Source organism: Buteo buteo, chromosome 4 (genome assembly GCF_964188355.1).
Source record: "Buteo buteo chromosome 4, bButBut1.hap1.1, whole genome shotgun sequence".
Classification (NCBI taxonomy): Eukaryota; Metazoa; Chordata; class Aves; order Accipitriformes; family Accipitridae; genus Buteo; species Buteo buteo.
Genome location: NC_134174.1, coordinates 46,887,475 through 46,913,926, shown reverse-complemented (window position 1 = coordinate 46,913,926; position 26,452 = coordinate 46,887,475). Strand labels below are relative to the sequence as shown.

At 46.6% G+C, this 26,452-nt stretch overlaps 1 protein-coding gene across 2 annotated transcripts in view; it reads right to left on the bottom strand.

Moving 5' to 3' along the window:
• Nucleotides 1-26,452, bottom strand: part of PDLIM1 (PDZ and LIM domain 1) — a 45,289-nt gene that overhangs the window by 2,363 nt on the left and 16,474 nt on the right. For both annotated transcript variants that reach the window (XM_075025877.1, XM_075025876.1), the window contains exons 3-5: nucleotides 20,254-20,338; nucleotides 9,635-9,825; nucleotides 2,970-3,124 (exon numbers count right to left, since the gene is read on the bottom strand). In XM_075025877.1, the coding sequence (XP_074881978.1) occupies nucleotides 2,970-3,124; nucleotides 9,635-9,825; nucleotides 20,254-20,338 (431 nt within the window). The remainder of the gene's footprint in view (nucleotides 1-2,969; nucleotides 3,125-9,634; nucleotides 9,826-20,253; nucleotides 20,339-26,452) is intronic.

Genomic DNA, 26,452 nt, shown 5'->3' with positions numbered 1-26,452 from the left:
GCTCTAGGCTATTCCTCCCAAGCAGATGCTCTGCTAGGGACGAATGATGTTCTTTAACCCCAGCTCTGAGGCAGGGACTCATGCACGGAAAGCAGGCAGGGATTTAGAGGTGTGTGGGGAGGCGGGAGAAAAGGGACACAGCTGAACCTGGCCCTGGAAATTCGAAGGCCTGAGATTGTGGGCAGTCAGATGAGATGATCTTAAAAGCCCATCAGACTTCAGCTGATGTGTCTCACATGCACAAAGCAAAGCAAAGCCTCAGCTCCAGCCCCAGCCTTGGCAGCACTGGAGTCTGCCTGCTGTGTGTCTTGATCACAAACACAGGCTCAAGCTGATTGCCAGATTTGGGCTCAGAAAGAGGTGGTGGGTGTGCTGGCAGACTAGGGAGGACTGTCAAAGTCCTTTTCCAGTCTGCTGACTGGTGTACAGTGGGGCTGGCTCCCCCAGGACTCCTGAAAATTTGGTTAACAAACTCCTTGTTCTTGCAGGGCCCTGGAACACTGGGGATAACCTCACGCTCTCCTGCTGCTCCGTAGCATGCTCCAGGTATCTCCCTAGTGCAACCTCTCTGGGGCAGGGATGTCCTGCAGGTCCTTCTGGAGGAAGACAGGAGACATCTGCTGACCTGGATGCCTACAATGCCTAGATGCAGGATACGAGGCAAGCCTTTAAATATCTGCAGTGAAAAAGGAGCCTCTTACAAAATGACACCACTGATGTGACTAGTTTTGTCTTATCTATATGACTTCTGCAAGAGGTTGAACACCAAGCAACAAGGGAAGGAGGGCTGCAGAGACTCCCACAATGTCTCACCAGAAACAGAGAGGTCGATGGGCACCTCTGGGAGGGACACTGATAAAACCCAAACCAAGAGCAACTGCAATGGTTGTTCCTGGTGTAAGGGGAGGAAAAACCTTCCAAAGGCACACCCTGGTGACCAGCAAAGTCAGGGACACATCACAGCCCAAGGCAGCATCACTGACAGAAGGGCTGAAGGAAAAAGGGGGAAACTGCCCACCGCACCTCCATCACCACTGCTCACCCATGGGGCAGGTGATGCTGCACTGCTTTGCCTCTGGGGCAGCCTTCAGCTCAGAGGTTTGCACCCACCTCCATGCAGAGATGCTGGTCCAGAGGTGCAAGTTCCCTAATGGGGGCTACAGCCCATGTACCCTGCAAACACAGCAGGAAGCACCTGGCCTGTGACAGAGTTACTGCCAGTGACCCTTGCTGGGAAGGAAGCAGCAGCAACCACAATCTCAGGCTCTTCCCTCTCACCTCTGCTCATTCACTCTGCCTCAAACAGCAGTTTGCTAATATCAACAACATTGACAGCATGTTTTTAAAGCTCTCTAAAGGATCAACTTAATCAAATACCCACAGGAAACATAACTTGTTCCACCCTGTGAAACACCCTCCACCTATGAGTGCAGGGTCAGGTCTAAACACAGACCAGCTGTGGTGCTTCCACACACCAGTGCCCACACACAACCCCCATGTCTGGGGCCAGGCTCTCAGCTGGTGTAAGTCAGTGCAGCCCATACAGTCAGTGATGCCCCAAGGGACTTGTCCCAGCTGGGGAGATAACTCCCTGCTACTACTCACAAGCCATGGCCTGAAGACAGGCTGGGAGAAGCAGCCAACCGATGTTCTATTTATCGCCGCAGACATGATCTGACTCAGCAGCAGCAGTGTTTCAGCCTGGCTCCTCAGGGACACACATTCCTCTGAGGCTTCATAACACCCCAGCCCCGCTCCGCATGGGTGATTATCAGCTCATGGGAGTAATGCCAAAGCCTATCCTAGCCCGTGATGGGGCAGGCAAACCTTGTGCCAGAGAATCGCAATAATGCTGCAAATCTTCAAAGAAAGATAAAACAGAAAGGCTTTTGCTTCTTATCTTCTTCACGGCTACTAAACACAGGGGAGGACCTTGGCTGCCTGAGAAGTCTTGGCTACTCCAGTCCCTTCCATGCAGGACCTGAACCCTGAGGGCAAGTTGCAAACACTCAATATTTAAAAGATGCTTTCAGGTAGGTATTTCAGCAACATATTAAAGACTCCAAGATCCTGGTTTCTTTCTTGCTATTGTTTCCTTATGTCCTTTGGTTTGCTGTTTCCTTACAGATCCCTCAGACCTACCACACTTGGCTGATCGCTTTCCCTTTGTGGCAAATATCTCAGCACCAGGCTTTTGTTGGATGAAATTGAGTGTACCACTGCCAATCTAGTAACACAAAAGACAGTCTCAACTGGCCTAAGGAAAAAGAAGTCATTCTTGGAATTATTTTCCTATTTATTTGTTTATTTTATTTTATTTAAGGGGAGAAGAGGGTACAATTCGGCCCTCACCTAAGTTAATGGGCTTTTTTAGCTTAAAGTCTATAGCCCTGAACTGCACAAGTCCAGATGTCAGATCAAGAATGCCAAGCAGAGCAGTTTCAGAGGCTGAAAGCTATGAACTGCTTGCTGTAACCTAGCTTCCATACTTTTACATTCAGCTGCAGAAGTGGATTCTTTTTCTTGTGTAGCTGAATGGAGATCAGAAGCTTTAGAACTCACTGAAGAGCACTATATCTTGTGGTACTTTTCAAAGTCTTGAATTTAAGATGGTCTTTAATCATTGAATATTATCTTAAAGGGGCAAAACTTTAGAAAGTACAGAAGAGGTTTTTGCAACTTTTTAATTTCCTTCTTGATAACTAAATGTTGTAGGGGTTTATTTCTTGAGCACTCAATGAGCATGGGCCCATAGACACTGAAACTAATCAATGAGAGAACATTTAGGAGTAAAGTTAGTGAAAGGGTCTGTAGTTTTCTGTAGAAACCACCTACACACACTACCTTGAACAATCAACAGCTAAGAAAGGAAAATAAAGTTTTAGATGTTACCTTTAAACACTGTACACAGCCCAAGGAATGGCAAAAGGGAGGAGCACACGCAGATGAGGTGTGCAGTAAGTGCTCACCTTTCTCTTCTGACTCCAAGATCTCTTGCAACACGAGGAACGAAGCAGACTGCCTGGGTGGCTCATTTGACTCTTGATTCTCCTGGAGCATCTTGTAAACCTCAGATTCTCTGTCTATGACAATGCCACCTGGGGGCTGGTTATGCTGATCTAAACTGAGGAAGGAACAGAGAATACCCTTGTTAAACAGGTGAAAACTAAAGCCAGTCCCTCTAGCAAAATTTTCACAATGCATCATATGACTGAAGAATGAACATGCAAAACAAACGCACAACAGGATGCCATAAAACATGGAAGTGCTGGATGTGCTCGCACAAGACAGCTGCAGCCTGGGTGGGATCGGCACGCTGGGCTATCCGCATACACTACTGTAAACGGGTTCTCGCCGACCGCCCCCAGCCAGTCCTCAAGTGTCCTCCCTGCTCTGCAATTACTATATACTCCAGAAATGAAAACTTTCTGCCCAGGAAATTACTGCTCTGTTAACAGGAAAATAAAGAATTCATGTGCTAGGATGGGAATCGCACATGGTAGCTGTGCCATCTATGCATGTTCCTTGCATGCATAAACCACCTTAGCCTGCTACCTTCTACCACTGTAAATCTCAAATTAAATTTATTCCATTAAAAAGAAATCTTTGCAAGTACACTATGAATTGGTCCTAAAGGCCACCTTCACAAAGTAACAGCTGTAGGATCTAACTAAAAGATCCCCATTAGCAATAATTTAATTTGGTTTTCAAGTGAGTGTTATTATTTCCATTTTATAGGTGGAGACTCTGAGCCACAGCCTATTTACAGCATTTAAATAAGGTTAACAAGGAGGTCAAGGGCAGAGGAAATTTCTGCCTGCTAAGACTAAGCTCTCCTCCTTTCAGCTGCTCATGTCACAAGGGACTTGTACCCTCAGCCTAGAGCCCAAGGTGCTTCAGGGGCAGCCTTTCACAGTGCAGGGTGGCTGAAAGGGTGGTCGTTGTGCCACTGGAAGGATCTTTAGGGGAAAAAAAGAAAAGAGGCTGGAGGCAGTAGCTAGGATGTTCTCCACATCCAGTGGATACAGGATAAACTACAGGCTTAAACCTGCAGGAGGATATTCAGAATATCCCTTGGGAAAAGCTTTCCAACAGACAGATACTGAAATACCAGAGAAGATTGCCATGGACAGGTGAGCAACCTCCATACTAAAGGATTTTAAGAGTCTGAACAAATAGTTGCTGGGAATTATTTAAATCAATGGTTTAAATTGACCAAATGCTGGGCTAGGGGATGGACTAAAGGACACGGGAAGTACCTGTCTGCCTTACATTCTGTGGCTCAAGTGTCTCTGGAAAACTGAGACAACTGACAAGTCTCCTCTGAAAGCTCAATTACATAATGCAGCCTTATAAATGTAAATGGTCTATTAGGTTTCACCATTCCTGCACCCTGTGATTGCTTGAAAAGTACATAAACATCCTGAAGTTCAGACTAAATTGCAGAGGTAAATCTTCTTGAGGAGGCAACTGCATACTTTCCATGCCAATGTGCAACTGAGTCATCTGGGATTTACTCTACGTAATAAACTGTTCAAGCATCAGAGGTAAAATCATCGCACATGTTATAAAATGTTACTTCCATAGAAAGAATTTCATAAAATGTTTCCATCCTTAGTAATTTTCAGTGGAGTGGGAAGCACATTAGACTTGCAAGCAGCTGAACCCTTGAAGCCTGAATTTGATTTACCGAAGCCTCTCACCCAAAATAAAATAATGATGTACCTTCTATTACACAGAAAATGCCCTAGGCAATCCCAAATGAATCCATACTCTACATTACATTCATATACTCCCACCACTCTATCCACTCATAAAAACATTAGGCAAGAAGCCTTTCATTGCAGTTTGCATACTAAGAATGTTTCACTAACATGCATTCAAAAAGCAAAGACTAAATCATCTTAAAGAGCACTAGAGTCAACCAAAGCCATCACATTTCAACCATGCATTGTGACAGTGTGGAAAACATACAGATCAGCTCTCCCAGGTATGCACCCTATAGATATACTTGCATATATAAGACTTCTGAAAAACTATTAAAAAATCCCAAATCCTAGAATTTGTACCAGCAGAGTGAAATACCTCAACTTGTCAGGGCAGAAGGCTATGCTACTTAAAGGAAAAAAAACCCCACCGAAAAGCACATGCATCTTTTGAATGGGCAAGGCCACAGGCACACAAATTGTGCCTGCAGGATAATGAGTCTCTGTATGTCAGCTGATTTATGGCACCTCCTGTTACACAGGTACTTTACCTGCAGCAATCACCAGCAAGTGGTGTCCTTTTCCATGTGCAGGAGTTCCCTAACACAGAAACTTTGTAGAGGACAACCCCAACAACCTTTACTGGATTTCAGACTCACGCAACCGTTACTGGATCTCACTGCTTCTACCATGGACAACCTGCAATGCTGATTGAGTAACACTGGATCACTGAGCTTTGAAAATTGGCAAGAAGATGGTAATAAAAACCATAAAGACACAGTGTTGCACAGCATCTTCAGAAAAGCACAGCTTATTCTTTACTAATGCCATTTTACTATTTTATGCTAGCACATTTTGTAAACTTTACAAGGATCTCAAAGCTGGGCTACAGGAAGGCCCAGTACTTGGAGCACTCACTTTTGCAATGAAACAATTGCTGATACTTGGGGCTCCTTTGTGAGTGTTATCAGCTGTCCAGACCAGCACAGCCAGACAGCAGAGTGTGACCGCTTCTGGCATGTATGGTATCAACTACAAGCCAGAGCAGTGACTTACAGCAAGTAACTGGACTGAGTAACAAGGCAGGAGTAAATCCATAGCCTCCCATTATCTCTTGGCTGCTGCCACATGGCAAAGCTCGGCCATGTGGGTTCATGGGTGAGCATGCCAACTTTTCTACTTTGAAGCATGTGGTGCTCAGCCCAGGGGGGTACTGTGAGCAGCCGAGGAGCTATGGATCTGGCTGTGCCCTTTCGCCCTGTCCCACAGAGGCCATGGGACTGACCACCTCCCTGGACCACATGTTACACAGCTACAAGCTACTTGGTCACATAGCGGGATAACTCTGCTGAAGGTTCACATCTTCTGAAACAATTCAGCCTAGATTGGAGTCCTCCTGCGAGATGGCTAAATGTGCTTTCTGCTTCACCCATCTCAATACCAAAGTCCTCCCCATAAAACCCTGTGGGCTGTCATTTAGAGGCACAGGCCAGCTGGTTCCCAACTGCCACAAAGCAAACACCAAAGAGCACCCAGGCCTTGGATGCTGAGGCTCTCCACAGGTCCTGCAGGCCTCAGAGCATGTTGATCATCCTCCGCTCCTATGGGCAGAGGCAGCCCTAAGAGCAGCAACCTGTGCAAACAAGGGGGCAGGGGTGGGGGGACAGACTGGGACCTCCATGTGCCTGGTACCTGCCAAGGCTGCTCCAAATTCATGAGTGTTATCAGCCATAGATGAAGACCCATAGGGACCTGCTTCAGCCTGAAATGAAACACGCCCAGTGCACACCCATGGCCCAGACCACAGCCACCAAAATAAAAGCAGAAGGACAGGTGCGGCAGTTGCAAACAACAACAGTCATTTCAGTGGAGGAGAAACACCAGCTTTCAAGATAAAGCACTCTCCTGCCCCCAGCAAATCCATCCGTTGCAGGTGGCTCCTCCAGGAAAGCCACCAGCTGCTGTCGAGGCCCTGCTGTATGGGTGGGCAGGGGGCAATGGACACACTGACAGGCTGAAATCATGTTTTGGTGCTTCCTGCAGTGTTGGACACAGACACAATGCAGAGAAAGCTCCTGTGAAGAGTCATGCACTAATGTCAGAAAGGTGAAATGTAAATGACGTTTTCTTGTGACCGGCCAATGCTGTGAGCCACAGACAGGGATGAGGCATTCGTGGACACTGAGATGCAGATGAATGGATGCGCCAAGCTGACTGCAGAGGCAGCAGGCAGGTTACCTGGGGAAATCGGGGCTAACAGAAGAGATCTGCCCCTGCAGGGAATCCATGATGTTGCTCTGCGAATAGAGCTGCAGGGGAGAATTGAACTGCACGTGCAGCACTTTGAGTCCTGGGACTTCCACTTCCATGGGGCTGTTGGGGCAGACCTGGGCCACGCGCTTCAGCTGCTCGGGCCCCACTTGGACTTGGCTGGGGATGGAGGAGGTGCTGTGCCTCCGCTGCGGTGGCTCAGAGGTCTGCGCCTGCAGGGGGTTATAGACAGAGGCGGAGGGAGCCTGCATTGCGCTCATCGGCGATGGGTGGCTATGGCCCCATGTGTTCACACTGGGCAGTTTGAGTTGTGTTTGTTTGGGGGTTCATTTGGGTTTTACATTGTGGAATTGAGGAAAAAATGCAGAGGAGGAAGAAAGGAAAGAAGGAAGAAATTAATGAAGGACTAAACCAAATACTCCAAGCAATACAAGCAGTTGCAGAATACTGTCTGAGGGACACACCACTGAATACATGACTTCATATTAAGCGTTCTGGCTAATGCTGTGGCTCTGGTCTCGCACTCCAGGTGTGTCCACGCAAAAACTAAAATGCATTCACTCTACTGATGAGCAAATGCAAGGGTTGTAAAAGCAATGAAGACATGGCAGTGGGGGTTTCACTATGAACCAGCTACCTGAGCACACACTCATGGTCCTCCTGTCCAGCCAAGGAATGCCACCTTCACTGCTGCCTTTCCCAAAGCTAGCCCGGGTGCCCTACCAAGGGGCAATCTCACCTCCGATCCCAAAACAGATGTGCTCAGCAGGGGGGCTTCTCCCTGCCTTCCCCACCTGTTTTGCGACACCAAATCCAGTGGAGATGTTTGCTGCTGTTTCTGTCTGTACGACAGTCCTACATTTATATCACGCACCCTCTAAGGATGGACCATGGACCAGGTTCCCATCTCACTTCATCATGTGCAGTGGCAGGATCAGGCTGCCAGGTTCAGATAGGCTGTGTGTCTGCTGGGTGCAGGATGGGGAAGCAGATAAATGCCAGGTAAACCCAGAGCAAGGTCAGCCATGTACAAACAACTCAGCAAAACAGACGGGCAGGAATTTAAAGCCAGATGGAACGCTGTGTGAAGGGAGAACCTACATATCCTGCGCTTGTGCACTAGGGAGACCACAGTGGGTTTTTAATGGCAGGGTGAGGCCCCTGGCTCTCACTGAAAACCAGCAGCAATTAATTTGATTTTGATGACTCTGTAAACAGAAGTGTATTACCATCAAAGGTCTCATCCACAGTTGCCCCAGCATTCCTCTGCAATTTGCTGTGTTTCAGCAAGGGAAAGATGAAAGAGATGTCATGTACCCCACACGCAGCAGGGCTGGCAATGGATCTTCCATTGTGCTAGGAAGAGCACAGTGAGCCACAACATTTGAAGAAACCCACCTCTTTGCTGATCCCTGCAAGAAAAAGGGATCACCCACAAGTTTCCAGCAAAATATACCCAGCTTCCAGAGAGTGCTCTCACCCGGAGGGGACTCCAGACTTAGACCAGAGGTGGTATTTGACTGCCAAATGGTCCCATCACATTAACGCAAAGTCAGATTTCCTTTGTCCTTGCTCTGCCTTTGCTCAGCTGCTGAATGAGGCTGCTGCAGTCTACCAGAAGCAAATGAGGAACAAACATCTGTCACCTCGTCTGCCAGCTGCAGCACCGTAACTCTGCCTAGAAGGGCCCATGCTGCAGACAGGGCTGCCAGTGCAAGAAGCCTGTTTCAGTCAGGGGCAAGTTTTCAGGCTTGTGTTAAACCACAATCTCAGGTCTTTGTGCCCTGCAAAAGCAGAGGCTGACGTTACTTTTGTCTGCCCATTCACAAGTCAGGAATTTAGTCGAGTATCACCTAAAGCACTAGTCTTGCAGCTTTTGTTGTAAAAGTGGCCAAAGTCTTCCAAGCAGTTTGGTACTGCTATGCAGAAACTTAGGGCAGTTAAGCAACCTGACCAACGCAGCCAGAAAGATTTCAGATAGCTCCTTGTTTATTGCTCCCAATGAAAAAATAGGAACTTTGGACTCCTGGGATAATGTAATGTCTTTGATGAAGCTCAGATGCAACCACAAAAATCAACAGGCCCTTATAGGTTGGGACCCTTTCCAATCCCATATATAAAATTGCTCACACAGGTATGAATGTTTCATCTACTTTTAACACTCCTGTGAAAAATAAAGTTCAATAATAAAAAAATAGAAAGATCCAAACTTCGGCAGAGTCTGTCTAGGAATCCCAGGCCAGCCAGGAACGGGGACGTGTGTGCTTCCTGTGCTAGCTGGTACCCTTCCTGCCCAGCATTGCCCCCACAGCCAGCACAAAACGCTAACTTTACAAAGTGCTTGTAACAAGCTATTAGGCACCTGTTCAGACCAGCAGGCTGGTATGTCATGCTGAACACACGTGGAAACTGCATTGGTCTCTGCTAAACAAAGAAACACAACAGCATTAATTTAATTTCTGCATCTCGTGAAATGTTCCCCGCTCCTCCGAGCCCTGCCCCGGGAACCACATCCACGCTTGTGCCTCTGCTCCTTCCCTTGTCCTGAAAGAGAGCTTTTCTGGGTTAAGAAATTGGTACCTTCACAGCGAACTCACATCTTCTGGAGCCTTTCCCTGGGGGCCTGGGCAGGAAGGGGAGGCAAGGAAGATACTTACGGCTTGGTAGGCTCCAGGACCCCAGGTGATGTCTTTGACTCCACTGCACTGTTGAAGGTCTGGATGTTCTCTGAGGAGTAGAGGCCTGCTGGGCTGTTGTACTGAGCAGTGATCACTCTGGGGGCAGAAGCTGTGGCAGCAGTGAAGGGCACCGCGCTCCGGTTGTGTGCACTTCCTACGTGCCTTATTTCCTGCATGCAAAGGAGCAGAGGCAAAAATCAGAGGTGCTCAGGCATGCAGGTGGGGTGTGACAGGGCAGCCCAGAATGAGTAGCCACTGCAATGGTGGCCTTTGCGTGTGGTGTCAGCTGAGGAGCACACGACCACGACCACCAAAGCAGGTGAGCATCCTCCCACACATCACGAGGATCCCTGGCACCATCCTGGATGGCTTCAGGCTGACCTTAAGGACATTTCAGAGTTGACATGCCAGGAACATGAGAGCTCAGAAACACTGCCAGAGCTATTAGCTCAAGGTGCCACTCACCTGGGAGCTCCTGCAAGCCTATGGTAAGCCACAGGACCTACCTTCTCATGCAAGACTACAGATTTTAAGCATTCCTTGCGATTCCTGAAAGCAGGGCTGATTTCTATGAGAAAGTGAAGATGAGGGGCAGAAAGAGGAGCACTCTTCAATGATATCTGAAAGTCTGGCTTTCCTTAGATAAGGGCAACCCAAAAAGAAGGCATTTGTCATTACTACAAGAGCTGTGGAGCATGTCTGCTCCTTCAGCTGAGACTGGGGTTTGGAGCTGTCTCTGATGAACAACTTTGGACTTTCTGGATAAGAAATTCCCACAATAAAGGCAGGAAGATGACCATTGTTAATACAAAAGACTGTCCAGAGGCAGTGACAGCTAACTGCCAGAAACTTCTTCAGTGCCACAAGTATGAGATATCACCCAGATGTTCTGGGTTTGCTGCAAACTGGAGGCTTCCAGTGGTATTAGCGGATGCTTAGAAACACTGGTTACAATTTAGTAAGAAAGGGGCCAAATCCAGGTTAAATAAAACATGAGGTAAGACTCTTCTGAATCACGGGCAGCGTTAACAAAAATGGGGAGATTTCTAAGCCCCACCAGTTCAGCAGGCTGGGAATTAGCAGCTTTGGGGTAGAGATAACAACACCCAGGGCTTATTTCTCCCCAGAGAAGATGCTTGACCAAAGCAAGGAGAAAGTACAATAGGGCCTCACTAGAGCAGGCATAAGAAAGGACTAACATTCACAGAGGCGGCTGAAATATTCAGGGCTAAAAGATGGCACCAAAATGTGCGTTTAGAAATGTTTCAGCCAGCTGTAGAGATTGGGCATGGCTTCAATGCAGGGCTAATGACCAATGGCACAGGATGAAACAGGGCCCTTCTTAACACGCTGGGCCCATGGTTCCCAGCTCTAATTAACAGAACCAGTTCCCTCTCCCACTCCATACAGGCGCTGACTTCTACAGCAATGAAGTGAGCCTTCACCGTCCTTTGAACATCTCATGGCATGTGTTTGATAGAGCTATATAAACACTCACTAGAACCAAGTATGACTAAATTCCCCTACAGATTTTTCTTTAAATCACTTTTATGTCCCCAGATTTCCTTAGGCAGCTGGCTAGCACTCCCAGACTTGACAGATGGGAGTAATCTCACTTCATGGCACTCAAATGCTATTTATGGCATCAAGCACAGGATAGGTTCTCTCAGAGAAGAACAGCGTGGATCCAAATGCACTCATGAGTTACAAATCATTTGAAATCAGTGGGGTAGCTCAAGAAGTTCAGGTGTGGGGTGGCGGGACTGCTCTCCTATGACTTTCTGGCCGATGTGTATGGACGTCAGCCATGAAGCTTTCCCACACACCAAAGGAAGAAAGACCCTGGAGTAATTAGCTAATCTCCCTTTGTTGCAATCTCATTCAAAGCACATAATAGCGCTTATAAAAATAGTCTTTCCCATGGCAGAAACTGTGGATTTTAGCAAAAAAAAAAAGTACTTCAGCCTGTATATCACACTGTGGGGAAAAGTATCAGTGATCTTGTATCGGCATTATATACACATGCTAGCCCACAATTTGGAGTCTGCAAGTAGGAGAGGGTTTCAGACGTGCACATAAATAGTTGATTTAATGAAAGAGAGAGGCAGAAGTTTTAGGCTAAAGGGGTTATACTCTTAGGTCAAATAGGCTCAAAGTTGAAATCATGTCACAACCTGTATTGTGGAAATGTAATTTAGAGTATTTTTTTTTTTTTTAATTCTGGCTTCCTAAGGAAGTAAGGCATCTCAATTACATACTCCACATGCACATGAGCATGTTCCCACCCCCATCAAGGACCTTTGAATCTGTTAGCCAAGTCCAAGTCACTTTGACAGTGATGGAGGCCCCAAGCATATTTAAGTTTCTACAAGTGTGGAGAAAATAGACAGCCACATGGAGGAGAGACTGAAATCACATTAATGCCTTGACTCCAAGAAGAACTGCAACATGTGCTCAGGCCCAGAATCCACACAGGAGATTTTGGCCTACTTTTGGCCACCAGGTAGGTTTTCTGCTGTGTAATAACATCCAAGACCATAAATGAAGCTTTCAAAAGTGTCAGGTCATCTGTAGTAGCTCTCATGTGGATAAAGTCCACAGACTATAAGGAAGTTTATAACAGGTTAAATAGAGATATCAGTGGAGAAGGTGGTGTCTGAAGATTAGATTAGCAAAATCCCATCTGGAGAACAGCATAGAAGGTGTATAACCCAACAGGCTACAGACAAGTATTACAAGAGCAGTAACATTATAAAGGGCATTTGGATAATTCAAATTCTCCAGCACTTCCTGTCACACCATGCTGCTCTTTCTGCTCGAGCTGTGGAAGGAATTTGCAAAGAACAAGTGCTTTCATGAACCCAAGATCAAAAGATAACATGTTATCACTGTCAAATGTATTTACCTAGGGATTTGCCAGAACTGCCAAACAGGCCCTGTGTTGTGCAGCAGTTTTGTTAAAGCCCCAGCTCCTGGAATCATGTGTTTATGTGAGAATCTCTGACTTAACATTGGAAAAAAAAGATCATAAATATGACCCTCCCCAAAACCTGTCCACCAGCAGCCACATGAGAAATGTTAGTAGAAAAACACCGCTATACTGTGTACATGTGTGGGGGCAGCACCTGGTTTATGCAGTTGATATGCCTGGGGTTTGCAGCATCTCTAAGGATGTGGCGTTCCCAGGATCAACACAAGGAAAAGGGGGCAAGCAGCATTAAACAGCATCCCTGGCTGGGGCACAGCAAGAGCAGCAAGCAGTGGGCTGTTTGCAAAGGAAGAACCAGCGGTCAGTCAGACACAAGGACATGCTCTCACCCAGTCAGAGCATGACTCGCTCTTTCTTTGTCAGTAGTACAGAGGAGTGTGACTAATATTAGATCTTTACAGAGACATCTTCGGCTGGCATCTGCAGGCAGATCCGGAACCACTTGCCTCGCCCTTCCTGCAAGCCATGGTGCTGCCTCAGTCCCCCAATGCCAGCCTTGTCAGCAGTGGGCTGCAGTCAGCAGTGAGCAGGGGTACCAGCAGCAGTTATTTTGGTCTGAAGCCAGGGTATGGTAGCTCCCAAGCCTCCAGGTAGGATATTCAAGAGCAATATTCTATCACTATAAACTGATCCCATGATAGTTAAATCGCTTTGTCTGCATAGATACTAGCTTTGCTTCCCTCCTTCCTTTGCAGACATATGTCCCCAGAGGGGCTGGCAGAGTGGCTAGCCCAAGCTAAAACGGATTAGCAACTGCACAAACTTCTCTGCCAGGGTGCTGCTTCTGAACTCAGAGAGGTCTCATCTTGCTTTACTTTCAAAATGAAGCCATTCCTCCAACAGCCCCCTCCCTACCTGAAACTACCTCCGCTATATGAACAAGCTCCAAGTGGCTTTGGAGCACAATCCCATGTGCTCCCAAGTCCTTCAGGCACCAGTACAAATTCCTCCATCCCAGAGGAAAAGCTATTTCCCAATCCCAAGGACAAACAAGGTTTGTAGGACCCCAGCTTCATGTCAAATACGCAGGTCTCCTGCCAGATGAGTCTTCTGGGTGCTGGCTGTTAGAGGCAGCAGCACCCTTTGGGAGCAGATGGGGACACTGTCAGGCGCTGCAGGTGCTGCACCGTGGCTCTTCCAGCTGGGTGCCAAGGGGCTTCCGCTGCCACCCCCACCCTCCTGGCACGGCAGGGAGCCGCCAGACACGGTGCCAGGCTGCAGGGACAGGGAAAATGTCCCTGCGCCGGGGCAGGAAGCAGATCAACACTTCCTACTGCACCGGCTGCAGGCTGCGTCATGGGGAATTATCTGGGAAAACAATGGCCCCTTCCTCCCTCTCGTCCTGCTCACACCAGGCTATGCTCAGCAATGCTGAAGCCCAGCTTGTGAAATCCTCACTGCTACATCAGCTGTCACCTCCGTGCCCAGGGCCAGCCAGCGGCTCACAGCGTGAGCATCTGTTTCCTCCTCACCGCACAACAGAGATGGACATGCTGCCACCATGGGAGCCGCTCATCTCGGGAATTGGGGCATGGGAGTCCAGGGAAATTCCCAGCTGTCAGTGAGGCAGACAGATGGACAGACAGCCCAGGATGAGCCACCTCCACCAGCTCAGCTGGGACACATCCCATGAAGCAGGGGCATAAAGCCACCTGGACACCTCCATGGTCCCATGTGCCCTCTGGCAGGTTGGGGGCAGTCTGGGGTGAGGGTGGGCTCTTGGATCCCATCCGCCACGCAGTAATGTGGCTGAGGCCATCCTGGCTGCACTGACCACCAGAAACAGGAAAAACCCAGAGGCTTTTTGTACTCACTAAATAAACTAAACCGCAATATGAGGGGTCGGGCAGCCTCTCCCTTAAGCGGGGTTCTCCTCTCCCCACAGCATGGCCTGAAGGCAGCTGGCAGGGCTGGAGCCTCAGAAGTGCTGGCTACTGCCCCACTGCCACTGCACACACAGCAGCCCCGCTCCCCTGCCTGCTCCCTGCCCCTTCCCAGGCCACCTCCCCACAGCCCCTGGAGGAAAGACAGGTTGAGTACAGAGCCGGGGGCTGCTTGAAGCCACCAAAAACTAGCTTCAGGGGTGGAGTCACGATTTAGAGAGTGGCTAGCGTAGTTATTTCCTGAAGCTCCAGCTCTTGGAGTCGGGATTCACTCTGACCTCACGTTACAAATTAAAAAAAATTAGCACCCAGGCTTTGCAGTTGCAGGGAGAAGTGAAAGCTCCTATGGCCCCACAGGCCCCTGAAGCATCTGAGCGAGCCAGCAAAACCTGCTGCCCCATTGGGCCCCAGAAACATGGGATGTTTTTGCGTCCCAAGTCAGAGCCCAAAGGCTTGGGGCGGGTGATCCTGGATTGCACACCTCGAGAGCCATGCCAAGAGGAAACAAGATTAAACATTTCTCAGTATAAGCATTTACTCAGCTCTAAGAAAACAGGCCCCTGACCAAATCTCAGCAAACGAGAGCACTCTGATCCCGGAGGCAGGGAAGGAGAGCAAAGACCAGCAGCCAAACCCCCCGGCCTCATCCTTGCCCTTGCGAAGCCACCCTGGAGACCGAAGGCCGTGCTCGTGCCCAGCCGGCATGCTAAGGGGGGAGGCTGCTTGTGCCAAACGTGCAGCAAGAGCTCAGAAGAGCATGTCTTCATGCCAAACTCTGCCCCACGCTATGTTTCATCAGCTGCGATCACAACTATTAAGAAGTGCCTTTACTTTCACCTCTCCTTCTGTTATTGTTTGGGGTTTTTCAACTATGGAAAGATTTTTTGCAATGCTTTGAAATCCGATTAGAAATTAGGAAGGGTTTGGGGTTTTGTTATTGTAGGGGGGTAAAACAACAAGGCTAGCTTCCCACATCCTCGACACATTCCACATCCATGCAGTAACGCCTTTTAACCAAAAACAGCAGGTCACGATATGCCAGTACAGTTCCCTCCTCTGAAACACAAGTTTGTTACTTTATATACCTATTGCTTCATGCATTGCCCACATATGCACGGTCTTATCAAAGGCCAAGCCAGCCACACACCCAGTTTCTATAGCCCCTGCCTTCTCTGTAACCAAGGAGATAAAATACACAAGACAGAAACAATGACATCATGCTGCAAGGACAAGGATGACAAGATGGGGACAGGACAGGCACTCTCAAGAAGCCTTGGAAAGACAGAAGTGACTGTCTGTCTCTCTCATCCCACAAACACCCTCCGGGGCTGCATGTCTGGAGGTTATTTCTCATTTAAGAGAACCCAGAACATCCTCACATTTGAAAGCCTGTATCTTCTGTGGTTAAGAAGAACTGATCTATCTGTCTCAAACCAAGAGTTTTCATTGACATTCTTGAGGGGTGACATTAATACTTGTGCCTGACTGCAAATGGGTATGTGGCCTTCAGGGAGCTGGACAAGCTTTTCTGGAGACAGTCCTGGTGTTGACTGCCCTCAAAGCTGGTCTCTCAGCTCGTTCCCTATATGAGCTCAGTCACTTCAAACAGAGACCTAGGCCCCACTGACCCCAGTGTCCTACAAACAGGGGGGGGAAGACAAACCTTCTCTCACAGAGCCCAGGTCTGACAAGACACGGCACAGTCTGAGGGATAAAGAGTTTTATTGTTCATTTTACCAAGCGGCAATACAGCCACACACACCAGCACATGGGTCCAGAGCTTAATGGCTGGCCCAGGGTCACCAAAGAGCATGGCAGAGTCTGAAAGTTATGCAGGTCTCTGGTCAGTGTCATCAGCATTAAAATTACCGTAGTCGCCAAGTAACTCGTTCTCTCTTATTAAGCAGAAGGGAGAGGCAGACGTGTTATTTTAATCTTTCCCACTGCGGTGAGGAAAAGCTCTTGATGGGAAAAATGACACTAAGCAATTGCCCTTAGGATGTGGGTGAGAAGTGCAAGTGAAATAATTGAGTAAATACACTAAGACAACTGTCATTTCCTTCCCCTGACATTGCCGTGGTCACACCCAAAACAAAGCTAGCTCAGCCGTTGAGCCATCACCACTGACAAGCTGCTGCACCTTTTGATGAAATGTGATTTTATCATCACTCTTGCCTCAGTTTAAATTAATTTAGAAGGATAAATATAATGGTAATGAAATAATAATAAGGTTGTGGCTCTTTCATGGGCAAAAGTCAGCTTAGACAGTGACGTCAGTCTTGGGATTCAAGACTTCAGGGAATGCATGGGAGGTTGTGGAATGCCTTTTTATTTTCCAAATATCTTGAACTTGCATTCCAAGTAAGGGAAAATACTTCCACAGGGCAATGCAGCATTTCACCTCCAAAAGGATTTCAGAAGTAAACAAAAAGTCTATTTCAAATGGGGTAAAAAATGTGTAAGCAGTGATCTTAAAATATGCAGCCACTCAGAGTTCTTGAGACAAACTGAAAATTAATTTTTCTTGCAAGATCTTTTGCAAAGATTTAGTTATTTTACCACACCAATAAAATAGGAAGAGGAAAAGAAGGGGGACAAGTGTTGTGAGAAATTTCAGTTAAGATATTGAAGGTAGCAGAGGCAACATCAAACTCCCTAATTTTAAGAAAGGTAGAAACTGATTTGAATAACTGCAGTCCAATTTCTACAGCAAAGGTTTAAAGCTTTTTTTTTGAGCCTGATGTAAGTCTATTCACATGTATGATTATATTTCTGCATTCAAAAAGCTGTGCACAAAACCAGTGAGAAACATCTTCAGAGAACCCTGGATCAGGACTTAAATGAACCACTTGGACTCAGTATGTCCTGTTTTCTTTGGTAAGTGAATTAATAAGTGTTCTGCACAAGACTGCTGCCAAGGAAAGCAAAGATATTGTTTTCACTGGTGAGCAAGTTAAAAAAACCTGAACAGCTCAACGCTGCCTTCGAAGATTGGGCTCTACTCATGACTTCTACCAATCCTGTTGGAAAAATGAGATCAGCATCTTTGTAGTAAAATTCATAGTGGTTTGCAATACTAATATATGTATGCACAGCATCTTCTGCACTCTGCTGCTGATGATTTGCAGCAGGCCTGGCCAAAACCTCTGGTGATGCTGCAAAGACACAGCCCCAGAGTGACTTGGCCAATGCATGCCACAGCTCTGGCAGGAGTCGGCATGCTCTGCTAACATCACAGTCCAAGCACACCGACCTCACCACAAGCCTCGCTTGCTGCAGTCAGCTACTGAAAAGGGAAACAGGTGTATATTAAAAAAAAACCAACAAAAAAACCAAACCAAACAAAAACCCCTTAAAACTTGATGGTGTTCATGATACTTTTCCTTGGCACAGTGGACTAGGATGTTCAGGCACTGTTAAGCAGGAAGGGTAAATGGGACCTTGTGGTTTGGAAACACAAGAAATACATCTTCCCTCACACTGCTAAATTCCTCTGCCTGAATATGCAGCAGGCAAAGCCCTTTAAAAGAAAGCCCCATGCTCTGAAAAACAGCACATAGGCCACTCCAAATGACTTAATTGGCTTCATTTTAAAGAAGAGAAGAAGGAAGGCAAGACTTCTGCAAGAGCATGAATGTTCCTTTTACACCAGGAAATAAAATTCTTCTACTATCAGCCATCACAAGGGTCAAAGCCTAATTTTCAGGCAACAGTTGGTTCCCAGTGCAAGATTAAGACAAGGGTCACTGCTCAGAGATAAGGTTTGTAATAGGAATCTTTCTGCAGTCAGTTTCTCACCCAATTCTTCTGCTGAGGTCAGTCACAGATTGGTATCAATAAATTCAGTTGTGCCACACTTATGAACTAACAGCATCAGGGTAGCAATATAATGGCCGAAGTCAGAACCAGGATTAGGACTAAGGTTAGGGTTTAGGAACAGATGTGCTCCACCACCAGGATTATTGCCGAGTCCTGCACAGTCTGACCTTCGTGATGCCCTTTATTTGCATTTTAGAAAGCAGGGCATGACTTGTAAGTTAAAGGCTAGAATTAAGGTTAGTCCCTCTCATCCATGTTTCTTCCTGAGTGCAGTAGGCTCCCTGAAACAGTCCAGGGCTGACTCACATACAAACACTCCACCCAGAGAGCAGCTGACTAAAGGAGAGCCATTGATTAGGGTTAAGACTGCCATAGCAAATGAGTTTAAGTAAGAGGTGGCATCAGTTAATTAAAAGAGCCTCTGTTTAGTACTTGACCAGCAGTGGATGTCTATCCAGCGACCCAGGCTGGACTGGAGGAGAAAGTGTGGTGGTGGTGGTGCAGCTAGTGACAGGGGGCTGCAGCAGCAGGTTTCTTGCTGCAGTTTAAGTTTAGTGAGCTATGTTAAACTCCTGCCTGGCAGGTGTAGTGCCCTATGTTTAATTCTGGGGCATTTAGTTAAATTCTGGTTAATGGCTGGGTTAGGGACTTGGTCTCCAGGATTGGGTCTCCTGCTGAATTAAACAATAGCCCTCTGCAGCCTTGCAGCAAAGCCTCAGTGCAGACTCTGCCCCACTCCTAGCCCCTAAGTCTCAAGGTTCACAGCAGAAAATCTCCAGAGCTTGGGCAGCAGAAGACACAGACCAGATCTCAGCTCAGTGTCACAGGCAGGTGTCACTGCACAGCCCCAGCCCAACCCAAGACCACAAGGCTCAGCCTCACACTGTGCCTTGGCTGAGTTATGAATACCTGAAAAATGCCACACCACAGTCTTGAGCCAAGAAACACATGGCAGCTTGGCATTAGAGGGAGCATGGACAGATCCCAGGCCAAGGTCTGGGCACAGTGTTGCTGCACATGTGCTACTTTAGGTTCAGGTCCTTTCCAACCCAAACAGACATATTAGTACTTAATTAATTGCAGAGTCAAGGTAGTTTTATCTCTACTTATTTTGCTAGAAAGACTCACACGGGATGTGTGCTAGGGCCAGAATCCACATCATGGCCCTGGTGAAAATCCAGAGAAATGCTGTTGATTTTAGTGCAGTTATTGTAGATCTATGCAGTGAAATCCTCTAAACCTAGCCCAAGCAATACCCTTGCACAGGTCACTGTTAAACTACATTTACTTGACAGAGGCAGCAGACCAGCGAAGCAAGGCTACCAAAAGGTTACAAAACCAACTTCCTAGACAGAGTGCAAGATCTGCCCCACAGATAAAAATATAAAAGGCCAGTGTTTCTCTTCCACTTTATTCACTGCTAGACTGCTAGTAAGAACCCACTAGTAAGAGGAAAAAACAAAACAACAAAAAAACCCCAACAGAAAACACTAAGAGTGAATAAATTTCCTCCTCTCTCAAGACCTTTCTTACCTATGAAAATCAACAGGCCTAGCAACAGTAGCAATGATTTATTGAGACACACCTTTACAGTGCCTTCTGTGCCCTATGGTAGGTGGGAGCACGCAGATGGCAGGAGACAATGCCTCTGATCCAAGCAGCTTACTCTTGGCAAGGTATCCGACTAGCTCTCCACAGCAGCAGGCTTCTGACCACAATGGAGGGAGTCCATCTCTGAAGGTTTCCAAGGGTCATGTAATTTCTAGGAGCTATGAGGCACAGCACTATCCCCAATGTGACCAACGGAGTGACACATGCTCAGCTCCTTGGAGGATCAGGCCAGAAACTGCTCTGAAGTCAGACAGGAGTAAACAGGAACAAGAGCATGCAGATACTCCATTACTTACCTGCGGCTGAGAGGCCAGATTCATCTTATAAGGATGCGTCTTTCCCTCCTCATTTACAAGTGGTGACCAGACTTTTGACTCCGTTCTGCAACACACAGATTTTTAATAGTTAATCTGTTTTCATCACTGAGCATCATTACTGTTATTAAAAGACTTGAAGTTAATCAATTTTCCAAACATTTCCCCAGTCTTTTGTATACAGCACTATCCACATCAGGAGGAATCTGGACAGCCTCATTTTAGGCACGTAACTTGGATGAATTAGTTATGTTGTATGAGGTCCTTGGAGAAAGACAGGATCTCAGCATTGACTATCCTGGCTTATCCTTTGGGGCTCCACTGTCAACACATCCAGCACAGGCTCCAACCCAGGCAGTAGAGTTGGGAGTCACCCAACAGCAGAAGCTGGAGATATCCCTTACATGCAGATCCTTTAATTAAGTGGGACAATTCATATTACTGTGTGTTTCAGCTTTTATAGGTAGCCAGAAAGAGGAATTATTCTTGCCTGTATTGACTATATAGAGAATATTTCATTCTTGAAGTTGGGCTGCCTTGGATAAGCTAAAAATATTTTTTGGTTTGGGCCTCAGGAATTTTCTTCTTATTTATACAGTGGTACCTATGCTGCACAAACAGAGGCTTTTGGGAATTATAAAAAAGAAAATGGGTCCAAGTCCGCAATGGGACTAAGCACTGAGGTGACATAATGTGTCAGAGAGAGTCTACATAACCTTTACTGGTCTGTGGTCTGACCCTATTACTCACAGCAGACTGAAAAACAAGTCAAGAGCTGTGACCAAAACCAACTGCTTTTACCATCATCATTCTGGAGTTTTGCTATGTCCCAAAGAACAACAGACAAACAAGTGGTGAGGAAGAAGCAGAGTGTTTAGATTTGCTTCAGATACTTTGTGGGAAACATATGCTACCTACTTTTCTCAGAAGTACAGACAGCAGTTAGCATCTCAGATGGACTAAACAGTGCCATTTTTCCCAAACTTTTTAATAGTAGGGAACGAGTAGCTGCAGTATTGCTGAATGAAAACCACTGTTCAATGCTAAACATTGCATCATGTGGCAACCAGATGGCTGATAAACTCTTAGGATGAGTTTTGAAAACCACGTCCTGTTTTGACAGGAGCCCTTTATAGAATCTGCAACTGCACATAGGTGTACTTCCCAGGTATTTGTGGGTCCAGGGCCAGTTACAATTAAAGTACTTAGTTAGTAAAACAGGAATGTTTCCACTGAGAATTCACTGGATAACTGGAAAGAGACTTTAAACAGAAAAGGCTTATAAAACTGACAAGGATGAGGAAACAGGGTATAGAGCTACCCACGATAAATTCAATCTGGTCTACACTATTCCTCTAAAAGCCCTCCAATGTCAGGACATTTTTTTAAACAGCCCAAACTTAACTGTGATGTACATGCATACCCCAGACACTTGCTGCGTAAATAGTATTTTAATACTGACATCCAAAAGGTAGTTCAGTGGGAGGAGACAGGAGGCAGCATTCTCACTCAGGGAAGAGAAGTTTTATTGACCTGCTATTGCATCTACTGCACTCTAGACTTTACATGGAAGAAACCTGAATGAAATCTGCTGTGCTGTACCTCCTTTCACAGGCAAGTACAAAGACACAGGTCACACCAGATATCATCCTTTACAAGCATTCAGGCACAGCAAACCTTTGACTCCAGACTATTGCACCCTGCAGGCTCAGCTGCAGTGCTGATACCCAACAACGTACATCCCCCAAATCCTGGCATCTGGCAAGCTGGAGCACACACAGACTAACAAATATGAATGTAACAGCTGCATGGGATCAGATCCATGCCCATCTGATCATTATCTTGTCTCAATAGATGCCGTTACTGGATGCAAACATACCCCAGGTGAGTATAAAACAGCCATTCCCTCCTTGCTTCTGGCAACAAGTGCTTTAAGGTGCCTGAGGAACCAGAGATTTTAACCAGATTATGGCTATCAAGCCTGACAAAGTCACAGCCATCTATAGGATGGCTGTATTTTGCACTTGAAGACTGTGTTTGCAGAGGGGAGCAGCCCACTGACCAACGCAAAGCATTATTCCTTGAAATTGTTTGGAGATCACGTGCAACCAAGTTTCACCTCCTCTGGAACAACAGGGGCCACAGCAAAGTATATGGGAATCAAATAGCCTGCAAGTCAGGCTGTAAGCAAGTGGACATTGGCTGGAGATGAAAGAGCAGATCAGAGAGCATTAAACACTTCAGCTGATTTCTAGCATGAGGCATCCCTGTGCCAGTTCTCACTAGCAGTGATCTAAGTACTTTTGAGGTAGCATTTTCTTTTGCAGCAGCTTAATATTATCAGATTCCAGAAGCACCAAAAGGCCTTATTCAGGCTGAAAATTTAAGCTTAGAGCAGACCAATATACAAATACAGAACAGAAACCTCTCCCCAGGAACCAGGGCACTTGCTTTCCTCCCACTGCCCTTCACTCAATGCATTTGAGGTGACAGCACCTTGTTCTCCAGCATAGGGGAGGCAGCTATGGCCAACTACTGCAGCCAATGGGTTTTCTCCTCCCTTATTTATTAGCAAGGCAAAAAGCACAAGTTTGTTTCCCAGCCTGCTGCCATTCTGATCTGTCACTGGATATAAATGGAAGCAGCAAGGTCACGCCAGGCTTCACTTTCAATCCAGTTTAAAAGTTATCCAAACAGAAAGGTTAAATAGCCCGCGTGGTTGTTCCTCTAAGGCTGGGAGGATAAAGCTTCCCTTTGTCTTCACAACAGCTGCAGCAGAGCCCTTCAGCCACTCTCAACAGCCCATTTAAGGCCCCAGCAAAGCCGCAAAGAGGACACAGCTTTGCTCTCACTGGCTTTGCCTATTGGGGCTTTCAAGGTGAGTGCCCCATCCCACCACACTGGAGCCCACAGCCTGCAGGTCATCGGTGGGACTGCTGTGGTCCCAGCTTTCAGCAAGGGCTTCCTGGCTCTGCTCCTGGTGTCACTGCCTGCACTTTTACTCAAGTGTGGCAGGAGAAAGAAAAACAGCACCTAAAAGTTCACCTTATGTCCCACTGCTGGCCCAGGACTTATTTTCTGAAAGGCTGGGAAGTGTGGACACAAGGCACAGATGATAGGGTGGATTGGTTAGACTCATCATGTTTGTATCTTATCTATATGTGTTCACATCTTATTTCTATGAAGAAGGGAACAGGTGTCAGAGCAGACAGTTCAAACCCAGCCTCAGTACAGTGCCCTGAGTTCACAGCAGGCTAGTACTGGTAGGACTGTAGTGACTTTCTGGAAGATTTTCTTCAGATCTGGAGAGGAGGACCCCCCAGCCACAAAACCGACTCCACACTCCCCCTGATGAGGCAGTATCCCTGCCACAGAGCATGGCCACTCTAGCAGGGCTGCCTCCCCACCAGTGGTGGGGCTGGATGTCCAACAACCTGCTGAGGAATCACACCCTGTCTTCAGGAAAGCCAGCAGGCTTCAGCATGCCCATAGGATCTCACAGACTCCTGCTTAAATTGATGAATAGTTATTTTAGAACATGGTTTCTAATGCATATTCTTTCAAAAGAGATTCCAGATAAGCGCAACGCTCAAATAGTGCGGAAATAGAAGACAAACCCATGATACTCAAACAAGCCTGGGAACAAGTGCCAGTCAAATTAATTGCATGCACGTGGATAGACAAGCTTCGTCATGTTTGCAGTTTACATTTCCATGCTGTTTCCTTACTACAGGAGAGAATGCAACGAAGACAGGGCCAAGGAACAAGCCATGCATATGCCGTTTCATCCAGGCAGAAACCAAGAAATTTCTCTGATACTAGTTTGGATGGGGAGGAACTGGTAAGAAGGGGAGGAAGGAAACTGCATGCGAGTCAAGGCAAGAATCTGGAGAGTTATTTACAAAATACAACACTTTTCAAGAAGCTTGGCTTGAACATGGTATAATATAAACATTGCAGGAGCCTAGATTTTGCTATCAATGCTTTGTGTGCAGAGCTGGGCCATAGCTTCAAGGGAAAATTCAGAGCTGGAAAATGAGGCTCTAATTCTGTGTGCCAGGAACTGCATAAGTAACTTGTGTAAAGGTGAGCGGCACATACACTCCCATTTCAATCACCAGTATGGAAACAACTAAGATACCAAAGTAGCAACTAAACCCATAAAGATAGAGAAGGTCCTTGTGCAACACAGTTCGCTAGCTGAAAAATGAGGAAAGATCTAAAGAATTCCTCTTTCAACCCTCCCCAAGAGTTTTAGACAGGCATTTTAATAATGTTTAGAGACTAACTACAAGAGCTTTCAGGCCACCAGGAAGGTGCCTTTTAATCAGCCTTTTAGCTACAACAGCTGCAAAGTACATGCCTTTGGATTTAAACACAAGCAGTCACTTTTAGCAACCATCCGTTAGTGGACATATTCACTTTGGCAAGCAAAACTGTACTTCAGCTGCATGCAGCCTACTGCCAATTCAAACTGCAACGCTAGACACAACTTGCTAGAGACAAGAGGCCCCAAATTAATGTTTTCACACATGGCCCTCTGCTCCAGGCATTTCAGGTGTCTCTTCATGCAACCATAGAATACAAAAGGGCAACTCCAGCTGTGCAGAAGAAGCAACAAAAGTTTATCACAAGCAGTTTCATTACAGAGTTACGAAGGACTCATGCCTGACTGCTCAGACTTACACTGTTCTTCTACCAGCCAGCTACAGAGTTAACTACTTTTGCCTCACCGAAGAAGCTGTAGAAACACAACAAATGCCAAGCTTGACTTGCCAAAATGACTTTGAATGTGCCAATCATTAGTAAAAGCTGTGGGCAAGCACCCAGGAGTGCTGGGAGCACCACACCAGCCACGGGGAGGTTGTAAGCTGCCACAGAGGGTCAGGCAATCTGCATGCCCTTATATAGCTGCATGCAGAGCATCAGGCTTTTCCCAGGACCAAAAGAATTATTAGTAAGATGACAGAGCTGGAAAACTCTTCTTGGCAGGGAAGCAAGAAGCAAACCTAAATGAGTCAACAGATTCCACCGACTTCCTAGAACACAAATTCGAGCCTATTGTGGCTTTGTGCAACTAGTCCTCACAGCTGAGGCCTGGGAACATAGGGAGCAAGCAAGAGTGCAACTGAACCTACCAAATAAAATGCAGATAACATCACACAGATTCTCTCCTTTTCATAAGCATCTACACATGGTCCTTTCTGACAACGCAATGAATGCACTGGTAGCAGATCTGACTTCCCCGATCCTAGCACTTTTCAAAGAACAAATACATAGCTTCATTCCTTGGCATAACTTTCAGCAAACAGACTGTTTTGCAAACAAAAAAGGTGCATTAATATATTATATGCTGGCAGCAGAGCTGCAGAAAAGCAGCTTGAAATTTGAAGGACTGTAGGAGCAGAACAAGAGATTACATGTTTGCAAACCCTTTTCACAAATATTCTTCTCTAATTACCACCCCCAACCTGCCTCTGGACATAGAGGGAAGGGCAGACTCACTGTGGGAACACTTCTTTTTTGTTGAAAAAAAGCATATAAATACACACTTTATCTTTGAGTTGCTCAGAGCTGCATATGAACACAGTTCCACCACCCATTTCATGACTAAAGCCACAGGCAAAGAGCCATTTGTTTTAGAAATAAATTTTCACCTGTGCTGCAATGAACATTTGTCTGCTTTTGTAGATCTGCAGCTACAGCTACATGGAGCTGTGTGTCAAATTCATCATGAGAATTAGTTCCTCCTGAGCCTTCCCTTCTTTGAGTGCTCTTTGTCAAGGCAAGCATCTTCCCCAAAATACACTGAGTTTCCAAAGGAAGTTGATAGCTTTCTCCAGTCTGTTGGACGTGTCTTGCTGCTTACCCCCGTTAAGGGAAAATCAGAGGTGTGCTTGGAAGGGGTGCAGCCTGAGGGGAGGCTTTGCTAGACACCGAAATGTCAGTGCAACAATGTATGCATCCTAATTGGAAGAAAAAAAAAAAGAGCAGCTCTTCTCAAAGACTCAAGATCCAAAACTTCATTTTTCCTACAAATGGGAGAGGCTCAAAAATCTGTCCATGAAATTTCTCCGTTTAGCAACTGGGTGGTTTTGAGTTGACTGAAGCACACTGTCTGATGTAGCTCAGTCTTTCTGCATGCACCATACAAAACCATAGCGCTGAGCTTGATTTTACA